At 42.1% G+C, this 10,497-nt stretch overlaps 1 protein-coding gene across 1 annotated transcript; it reads right to left on the bottom strand.

Moving 5' to 3' along the window:
• Nucleotides 1-3,136: 3,136 nt before the first annotated feature.
• LOC108103240 (transmembrane protein 132E) lies at nucleotides 3,137-10,304 on the bottom strand. Its single transcript, XM_017208640.2, has 13 exons — nucleotides 9,709-10,304; nucleotides 9,194-9,486; nucleotides 8,016-9,131; nucleotides 7,750-7,955; nucleotides 7,449-7,608; nucleotides 6,979-7,379; nucleotides 6,540-6,898; nucleotides 6,058-6,477; nucleotides 5,857-5,992; nucleotides 5,661-5,784; nucleotides 5,174-5,597; nucleotides 4,856-5,109; nucleotides 3,137-4,723 (listed from the first exon to the last, which is right to left on the bottom strand). The coding sequence occupies exons 1-13, from the start codon at nucleotides 9,761-9,763 to the stop codon at nucleotides 4,709-4,711; spliced, it is 3,963 nt and encodes a 1,320-aa protein (XP_017064129.1). The 5' UTR covers nucleotides 9,764-10,304; the 3' UTR covers nucleotides 3,137-4,708.
• Nucleotides 10,305-10,497: the final 193 nt, after the last annotated feature.

The raw sequence follows: 10,497 nt of genomic DNA, 5'->3' as shown, positions 1-10,497 counted from the left end.
TTTCCTTCCTTTTGAGAAGGATTTTGAGGGCGGTGCAAATTAGCGAGGGATTTCTTGGGGTGGCGGGGCATCTAGGCATTATCTCGAAGCGGGGGACATCAGGCAGGTGGGACATTCATAGAACTTACATGGCAAAACATTATATTCGTATAGTACTTTTCCAATTTTCAATTCTTCAATTCTTCTTCTATTTCCCTTCTCTTCTCTTGTAATTTTAGCTTCTTAGCGTAATTAGTTTTTTGGATTGTTTTTTTTTTTTTGTTATGGTTTTGGTTTACTTTTGTGCCAAGCGTACACACTCATATATATTCAATTTAAACATATATGTATTTAGTTTGTATGTATATTTAAGTATAGCCTAATTTTCCATTTTTCTTTCCATTTTTGCAAAAAGCAGCATAAACAACTTTTGTGATTTTCATTTTTTCTTTGCTTTTGTATAGTTTTTCGATTATATTATATATATGCATATATTTTCATATTTTTTTTGTTTTATTTTGTTTTGCTTGCATTACACTTAGCCGGCGTCTTGCTTGCCACGATATAGATATCATATTAATATTAACTATATAAATCGATGATTTTCCAAGTTTTAATGGGTTCGACAAAAAAAATAATCAGTAGTTTCTCGTTTCATTTTTAATAATTTTCATATTTTAAGTGCATTTTTATAGTTTTTTTTCCATTTTTTTTTTTTGTGGTTTGATATTACATACAAGTACATACAGCTTAGGTTTAAGGGGTAGGGGGCGTGGCAGGGAGCGGTAAAAGCTATAAAACTATGAGTGTGTGTGTGTATGTTTGTGTGTTTGTATGGTGGGGGTGACAAAACGCAAAAATAATAACGCTTTGAACTGACTAGAGAACATTTAAATTTCGCCTTAAATTACAGTCGAAACATGCTAAATAATATTGTATATATGTATAATATAATATATAGGTGTATACGTATATATTTAGTTTAAAAAAGGTATATAAAAGTCTTTGCATTGGAATCGTTAAACACATACAAGAAGGATTAAACCGATCCGCGAATTGAAGCCAAGCATTTGTCTAGATTTAAAATTCTGTTCTTTGTTCTTTGCCTCAACGCCATTCGAAATTTTGCTAGGTTTTCCTATTTCGGGTCTGGTCTGGTCTCCATTGAATTATAGATCAGCTAAGACTAAGAATTTTTAATGGAGGGAGGCTGTTGGTTTGTTCTTTTTTTTTTTTGTTTTTTTCTTTACTGTCTGTCTAACAAGCAAGCTTGGAAGAAAGCTTGTGCTAAGCTCGATGCTAGCCGAAATCAATCGCTAGATTGATCAACGTACTTCAGGGTGTGTTGTTGGGTAAAGTTATATAAAGTTATACATTATGGCACTGGTAAATGCTGGAAGCTTCAATAGGCCTAAATCTCACTTTCACCAATGGCAGTGCAGCTCGACTGAGAGTGGGTGTATATGCATATGTTTTGTTGTGCGGACTAGGATCGGGGATATGTCATATAAGTGTTATACTGTATACTCTATTACTGGGGTTGGGCACACAACGAAAGCTTGGGGGTACAGGGCAAACAATTGAGTCTAGGATTCTATATGCTAATGATATTACAGGTCCAAATCAATACGATTGTATAATGTGTCCTTTGTGTATGCGTGTGGTATTGCAGTCCTTAGATCGATAGAGAGCAACTCAAATTTAAGTTTACGTTCAGTGTGTTTGCGCAGCTTTAGGGTTAATAGTACCTTCTGATGTTACTTTCTTGATATAACAGTCTTAGTCGTAACTACCTTAATGCTGCGAAACTCACTGAACTTTTAACACGTTATGTACAGTATACAGTGCAATAAATGTCCAAAAGTCTTTTCAAGGACTACAATTTAGTTTACAAACAATGCTTTCATCGTGCGTTTCATTCTGGGCATTTGTTAGACTTACAAAAAATCAGATATAGATTGCTTAATTTCGTTTTACAATTGTTTGCTTTGCTTTGTTTTGTTTGCTTTTGTTTATCGTTTCATTCAGCTTTGTTTTTTTTTTTGTTTTTGTTTTCATTTCATTTTCTTTTTGGACGGAACAATTTACAACATATGATATATGAAACAATGAGAGAGAAAAACGAAAACGAAAACGAACATAATACTTAGATGGCATCTAAAATATAAGCTAATCAGATGAGACACTTATACATAGATACAGATGTGGTTACACAAAACTTACAAACGAAATTAAACAGACTTACACAGAAAACGAAAGAAGACAAAATACGCGTTTAGTGGCTATAAGTATGATTTGCTAATGGAATGAAGTAGCTCTTGGGTGCTATGATATATATATATATATTCGTATAGTATCCGTATGTATTGATAAAAAAATGAATATATGCAGGTGCCGATACATATTGAAGTTAACCCAACCAACGATTACAGTATCCTTGCACAATTTCTAAACCATTTCTGGCTGCAATCTTCTCAGTCTGCAGACTTTTAAGATTGCAGCCAAAAGTAGTTTATAAATTGCGCAAGAATGCTGAAATCATGGGTTGGTTAAGATCGTATGTATTGATAAGAAAAACGAATATATGCAGGTGCCGATACATATTGAAGTTAACCCAACCAACGATTACAGTATCCTTGCACAATTTCTAAACCATTTCTGGCTGCAATCTTCCCAGTCTGCAGACTTTTAAGATTGCAGCCAAAAGTAGTTTAAAAATTGCGCAAGAATGCTGAAATCATGGGTTGGTTAAGATCGTATGTATTGATAAGAAAAACGAATATATGCAGGTGCCGATACATATTGAAGTTAACGAACCAACGATTACAGTATCCTTGCACAATTTCTAAACCATTTCTGGCTGCAATCTTCTCAGTCTGCAGACTTTTAAGATTGCAGCCAAAAGAAGTTTATAAATTGCGCAAGAATGCTGAAATCATGGGTTGGTTATGATCGATGCGAATTATTAATTCGGCTTAGAAAAAGAGCTTGTAAATGTGTGACACACAAGTGAATGAATATATATATATATCGTAATATATATATCTCTATATAGATAGGGGTACATGGGCGGGGAGGACGACTTGGCGTATCCTGGCTACATTACAGTGTGTATGTGTCTAATTTTTCTATTCAAAGTATGGCATTTCAATTTGAATTTGAAGTAATTTTGCACTTGTTCCTCTTCTCGTTGGTAATAAATACAATAATGATAATCACAAGACAAGATAATAATAATAATCATAATAATAATAATGATAATAAATATGCACGTACGCTATAAATATGGTAAATTTGTTATATAAAGCTTGGATCGCTCGGTAATATCATATAATATTTGGTTACACATTTCCCCATACTATTTTTGTGATTCTGTTGGGTTCGATTCGGTTTTTGGGGATTCTGTTCTGCTTTTAGCTTCCTTTTCAATACAATCGATCAAATAAAGCTCATAAGCGTCTATATATTATTTGTGATGTGTTTGTTTGTGTGTTTTTCCTTTTCTAGTTTAGATTTATGATTGGCATTAGGTATTAGGCTTCAATTACCAACTTATAAAGCGACGTTTTCTGTTCAAGTTACCATTTTAGATAATGTAGCAGTTGGGGTTATCTATTCGATTTCTTTTTTTTTTTCTTTAAATTTAGCGCGCGCCATATTATCATAAATATATATATATATATATATATATATTTATATTTGTATATAGCTTGTATATTATTCAGTTTTTAAGTTCTAGCGACTTTTGGGAGCGGTGCCCGGCACATTTTGGAAACTCTCCTCCTTTTCTCTATTTCTCTCTGTCGCTATCTCCCTCACTTTCACATTTCCTCTATCTCTATCTCACATTCACTGGCATTCACGCATTCAGACACACTCAAGCAGACACAACAGAGAGAAGCTATAGGATATGCAAGATCGGGCCGAGATCGTTTGAATATAGAGAAGTAGAATCGAATCAGACGGATAGGACATGCGACATTATCTAAAGATGCGTGTGTGTGTGTGTGAAGCGAAGAGAATGGGAAAAAATGTTTGGATTAAGCTATGCTTTGATGGCTGATCCTTAACTACATCATAGTACTTATGCAGATACTGATACAGATACAGTTACAGAGATATAGATAGTTGTATACTATATATGGTTGCCCGTCGATTCCGATTGTGTCAGGCACGCGCTCCTCGAGATACACTTGGATTATCTCCACGTTTACATATGCCTATAGGTGTATGCATTAATATGAACTTAGCCTAGCAATAAATATGTTTCTCCTTCAACTTATTTCCATTTCCTTGCCTATAAGCTTTCTGCTCGGCTGACGACGTATTTCGTTTCCTTCAGGGTTTCTATTTTGACCTCAGCATGGATTGTTATTGGAGTAGGAGGGGCGGCCTAAAGGTTTTTGTTTAGAGTACTGAGGGATATATTGCTAGAATTGCGTTTAGATCTGTGCCAGGTTAACGTCTAGAACTGCCTGCTCTCGATATCCAACGCTCCATCGTAGGCATCGAATGCTTTATCGGCTTCTTCAACTTCTCCATCAGCCATCAGGGGCAATGTTGTTGGCTTGATTGCGGTGATTGCTGTGGCCGTTGCCACTCCGGCGACCAGCTCGTCTAGCAGCTGCATCTGCTTGCGAGTGGGCGAGGTTAAGGGCGTGGCAACCGTCTGATATCGGTGATGGAACGTGGACAATATCTCGCGAATTTTAGCAATGATCTCCTGTACTCAGGCATTTGACTCCTGCGGAATACCCAAATTAGAAGTTCATTAGAAAATCATGCTCGAAACAAGTCAAGCCGAATATATTTTAGCTCTTAGGTAATACTACTCTATACTCTTTACATATCTAACAAAAACCCCAGTGCTACTTACCTTTAGGTTGTCAAAGTAGTGCATGATCTGCTCGTAATCCATGTCGAGATCGTCCAGCCCTAGGCGCTCTCCAGGGGCTACAGACTCATCGACGGTGGCCGAGAACATTGGATTGCCCACCACGGTGGCCCGCTTGACACGTGACGATTTCGTGGTGGGCTCCTGGCTAACAGCGCTGGGCGGTAGCCGCATGATCTCGTCCGTTCCATTCGAGTTTGCTGCGTCCCCAGTGCTGCTGGCCATGCTGTGGTTTTCTGTTGAAAGCCAATTATCGTTAGAAGGTTTCCCATAGACAAATATAAACGAATGTTATCCTACCTTTAGCTTTGCCCTGGACTGCTGCTGTGGACGGCGTTGCCGGCGATGACGCGGCTGCTTTGGTAACTCTCTTTGGTGTCAGCGAATCGAATTGAAACGCGTTTTTCTGGTGCGGATTCGTGTACTCCACCAGTTTTTCGGCGTTGTGCAGCTCCTCATGCTGCTGCTGCTGCTGCTGTTGCTGTTGCTTAATTTTGTTGTGCGCCGCCTTAATCAGTGGCTCCTGGCTGAAGTTGTGGCTGTGGCTATGACTGCGCTGATGTTGGTGCTGATGGGGATGTCCATGGGAATGAGCCAGCGGATGAGGGCGTTCTGGAGGTGGTTGCTGATTCGGCTGCTGGGCCGGCTGCTGGTTGGCATTGTTGTCGCTGCCCTGCAAATGCTCACGTTTGTAAAGTTGGCTGTGACGCTTGTTGGCCGCATCCTGAAATATATGAACAACCAAATTAGGTACCTACTAGTTCATAAATTATAGCCTTAAACATACCTTTACAGATCCTGAACTAGGAACAGGCTGGACCGGTAGACATGCCCGGGCGCCCACATTTCTATGCGGTGGAACTGGTGGCTTATAATCCAAGGCATTATCCTTGCGCTCATTGGCCAGATAGCTGCAAAAAATATATATATATGTATATCGAAATTAGAGTGGGCTGATATGATATATCTCGCACAATACTTACTGGTCGGCATGCTGCTTATTCAGATTTGAGGCCGGTACAATATGTGTCTGAAGCTTGGGCTGTTGGTCAAAGGAGCTCACACGCCGTCCATTATCGTAGTTAACAATGGGATTGCTAGTAATGCGCATGCGGGAATCTGCTTCAAACATATATATTCAAAATTAGGATTTCCTAATAAGATTCACACAGATCAAATATTACCTCGTGGATTCAGGTGCGTATTGGTTTCAGCTACAATCGACTGACGGTCGATGGTGGACCGCCCCAGCCAGACCCAATCGTGGGCATTCGTGGTCGACTCCTTCAAGCGTACATCCCGGAAGCCACCCGATGCTCCTGAACCATTGCCCTTGCCTGCCGACAGAGGATCTAATCCAGATTCAATCATTGCTGGCCGGAATTTGGATGCATAGACCACGCAAGAGATCACAAACACAATAATAGCAAAGCAGAAGGCCGTCAGCAGGACGTACATGCCCAGTTCCATGGTCGTCATGGTACCAGTGCCACCAATGCCTTTGCCATGATGGCCCTTATGGACCGCCTGGATGCTGCCACGATGTTGACGCGCCTGGACAGTTGGTTCATACAGCTGGCTGGAATCTCGCAAAGGAATGCCCACTAAAAACAGGATTTACTTCAGATTAGTTTGACAGGATAAGGACAATAAGGGTTGCACCCACCTATAATATCAGCCAAATCACCAGTCTGCCTATAATTCTTTCTTTCCCTGCCAACAGTGCCATCATTTTGGATCGCCTCCTGCTTGCTCACAATATCCACATTGTTGAAATCAACTTCAATGGATGCCAATGCACTGGCCAGCGGTGCTGCATTTGATTTGTTTTGCTTGGTGCTGCTCAAGGTGCCACGTCGCTGACGACACTCCTCGGAGAGTAAAAGAGTCACGCGCAGCAAGTTTCCATTGCCCTCACCCACAGCAATGACGCGCGGATGATGAGAGGCTAGCATTGGGGCAAATGCCACTACTTCGGTATCCAAACTCTCTACCAGCAGGAAGTAGTCCTCCACGGCAATATCTCTGTAAGAATAATCAAGCATACATTAAAATTATGATTTAATATATTTCTTTTAAGAAATAAGCATATAAAGTGAACTTACCGCAACGGAGTCTTAGAGCCATCGGTGAACTCCAGATCGATATCAAGTAGTCCCTCCTGATACTGAGCAGTCAGTTTGTGGGTGACAGAAGTCTCCGCCAGATAGCCGTTTTCAATTGTGTTGTCTGGACTGATGGTTAGCTGCAGGCCCGAAATGACGCGCACGATAAGCTTGGAAAGGTTAACTTTGTCACTGCCCACGCGGATTTCCTTTGTGCCAATTACTCGACCCGTGATAGGTGACAAAACCTGAACGTCGGTGCGCCCCATGGATTTGCCCTGCAGAATTCGACCCTTTAACGAAGCGATCTTGGGATCGGCCACCCGAAGAAGTGGTTGCACCAGATCGGTAACCCTTAAGCCTGTCCGTCTTGATATAAAGTAGCTGGTACGCCCTGAGTTCTGTTTGGATTCGAAAAAATCAATGTATTTCAATATATGTTGGATTTTAAAAAGACATCAAATTCTTACCTGATCCACTGCAAGAAATTTGGCATACACCTCCACTGGACTCTGCTGATAACGAGCGCGACAAACCGTCTTATCTGCCCCCAGATTGTTGTAATAGTTGGTTCCATGCTGACCCCAAACGTAGGATCTCTTCTTTCTCCTCCGCGACTGCTTGTTGTGGCTGAAATTTTATTAGAGTGCAATTTTTAAGAAATGCATATCACAAAATTAAATATATAGACTTGAAAAATGATACTCTTCTTTAACGTTAACCCTTAATCATAATTAAATAGTAGGAAGTTAGATGGGAATAAGGACTCACAGATAGTGATTGTCATCGGTTACTTTCCATCCTTTGATTTGGGAGAGACGGAAATCGGATATGTAGACCTCCAACGGAAATTCGGGCATCCATACGATGAACTTGGCCACGCCCACATAGGTACCATACTTAACGATAACCGATGCATTGGAAGACCCGCGCTGCTCGGAACCATCCACATATACAGAACTGCAGGATGAGGAAACCTAAAAGGAATTGATTAGTTATTAATCAATAAATTATGTAATCTATATTCCCAGGCGAACCTTGATCACACTTTCGTCTTCTGCATGACAGGAGCTTTGAAGCGTCACATCGGCCACTTTTCCCGCCTGTGAAACGATGAACACCTTCATGGCCTGGGCTACTTGCCTACCAGTAAGCACAGCGGTATTCATAACCTCCCAGATCTTGGCCATCGGAAGCACCGCCTGAATGTCATCCTTGTTGATTTCCAGTTTGGCTATCAGTCGCTTTTTGTTGTCATCGGGTATTACAAGTTCTCCGGAGTCCTTGTCCTTGGGCGTGTCGTAAACATGGGTCACAGACCACACAATCTTGCCACCATCCACAATGTCATTGGTGTCCTCGGCCACCTCAAGCAGCCACGAGAATACCTCAAATACCTCGCTGGTTAAGTTGCCTCCAGTTTCCAGGCTAGTCTCGACTTCTTTACGGAAAGCAGTAACGCGAGCGGTTGTGTGTTTGGGATTTTCCTTCTCCACAGAGACACTCCACTGATCTGTGGAGGCAGTGGCGCCCAGAATCCTTAAGCCTGCCTTAACACGGGCTCTCACTGTGAAGGCCGCCACCCGCTGATCGGGATATTGGTGCAGGAAAACGGGCACATGAAGACGGGACAGTGGATACAACGGATGTTGTGGTAACAGGAAAGTCACGGCATCATCGGCGCGCAGCATACGATAAGGAGTCCTGGCGGCCAACAAGGGCACCTGCGCGAAAGTGGTCAGTGGTTGGATCTGTACCTTGGGCTCGCATTGCTCGGGGTTCCTCAAAGGAGGTTCAAATACACTGTAGGAGACCTGGGCGTATCGCTGTGGCACTTTGGGTGGCGCCTGGCCACTGCCATCTTGTGTGGGCGCTGGGAGCTGTGGCCACCACCCAAGGGGCACCACCACCTCGGCCACACAGACACCATCCTCGCCTTCAGGCATGCAGCGTCCCTTGAGGGGCTGCTCTGAGCCCATAGCTACGTGAAGAAGTACGCATACTTTCTGGCGCTGCAAATGACCACCAGGATCGGCTCCGGCATGAAACAGTACCCGGAGCACGGGAGCATCCTGCGAAACGCTGGAGCGCACCAAATGCGCGGAAATATCCAGGTGCATATTGGGTTGCTGCAGCTCAAGTAGCGTGGCATTCTGGGGATGTACATTCTAGTTTAATAGGGGTATTAATTGGCTAGCATTAAAGGGCTACTCACGCTCATGTAATCGCCCGATTGGCTGTCCATCGTGTCCGGCACAATGTAGCGGGCTGGCACCGTCTGTTTGGTGGAAAAGGGTCCGTAGCTGGCGCGAATAGACACCGGCTGAGTGGTCTCTACCACGGTGAATCTGTCCAGGGATAACACGGAATCGTAGGAGGATCGTTGCCGTAGAGGCGGCACCGCAGATGATGTCTGCACGTTGGCGATTTCCGGTGTCACAGGTGGTTGGCGGGCGTGCTTCAGGAAGAAACCGCTGTCTGGCGCCTCGAAATGCACCTCCACGGAGCCTGGTGGAGATTGGTAGCGGATTTTCAAAGGGTTTGGAGAAAATTAATAACAGAATTAATTGATTTTTGATGGGCAGTAGATATAACTATGTGTTTTCTTTAAGGCGGTGGTCATCTGCTCCTCCTATTTTACTCCTCCCCTTTTATTAACAACTTCTCGCTCCCCCTCTTTCTTGTTTTTGTAGCAACCCCCATTGTTTTCATTTTTTATTTGTTACTTACATGTCAACGACAGCTGCAATGCAATTAGCAGGCAGAATCTCAACATCATGTTCATGTACAGGAATCCGAAATATAGCGAAATCCTGAAATCCTGTGGCAACCCACTCGTTAATTTGCTAATTAACTAAGTTCGTTCTCTCGTTATTTTCAATGTTCTCTCTCGTTGGGCTTATTTAACCGTTATTCCGTTAATCGTGCCAAAAGTTAACCGTTAATTCGCTTTGGCAAGCACTTTTCGTCCTTTTTTCTCGCTCAGCAATCCGCAGCACATCCTTTATTGATTCTTTCCAGTGTGCCCACACACCAACACACACCCACAGCCAACACACACTCACACGCTGCTCACACACACAGCCGTGGGCCACCTCGCACACAGATACACATGCACATGCAGGTATAGACACATCTTCTCCTGCGAATCGCGCAGTTTGAATTTAATTGGACTCTGCCAAATGATTCGATTTTCACTCGACTGGCTTTTCACGCGCTGGCAAGAACCTGCTAAATATATTGACGCTCTAACGCATGCCTCTTTTCATTCAGGTCTCAGAATTTTACACAAATAACGAACATTTCCAAATAATTTTCGATGTGGTGTGCCCATACATTTAATACATAATAACACCATAATAATAATAATAGTACTACCATATAATAGTCGATAACAGTTTTATATCGAGTAATTTAGCTTTGGCAATTCAATCGGACGACCAAACCCATCAAAAAGCGCGCAATTCAAATTATTTTTTACCTTTAGCTTATTATTATCATTCCATTCTGTCATATAAA

The sequence above is a fragment of the Drosophila eugracilis genome, unplaced genomic scaffold (assembly GCF_018153835.1).
Source record: "Drosophila eugracilis isolate 14026-0451.02 unplaced genomic scaffold, ASM1815383v1 contig_2167, whole genome shotgun sequence".
NCBI classification, from domain to species: domain Eukaryota; kingdom Metazoa; phylum Arthropoda; class Insecta; order Diptera; family Drosophilidae; genus Drosophila; species Drosophila eugracilis.
The sequence above is the reverse complement of the archived record's forward strand: the minus strand, read 5'-3'. Positions and strand labels throughout refer to the sequence as shown.

Excerpts from the sequence above, each read along its gene's own strand:
- LOC108103240 (XM_017208640.2), bottom strand. The coding sequence starts at position 9,763 with ATGAACATGATGTTGAGATTCTGCCTGCTAATTGCATTGCAGCTGTCG. Across the intron at positions 7,609-7,749 it reads ACCGATGACAATCACTATCT|CCACAACAAGCAGTCGCGGA; the intron begins GTGAGTCCTTAT and ends ATAAAATTTCAG. Across the intron at positions 5,598-5,660 it reads CTAGTTCAGGATCTGTAAAG|GATGCGGCCAACAAGCGTCA; the intron begins GTATGTTTAAGG and ends CATATATTTCAG.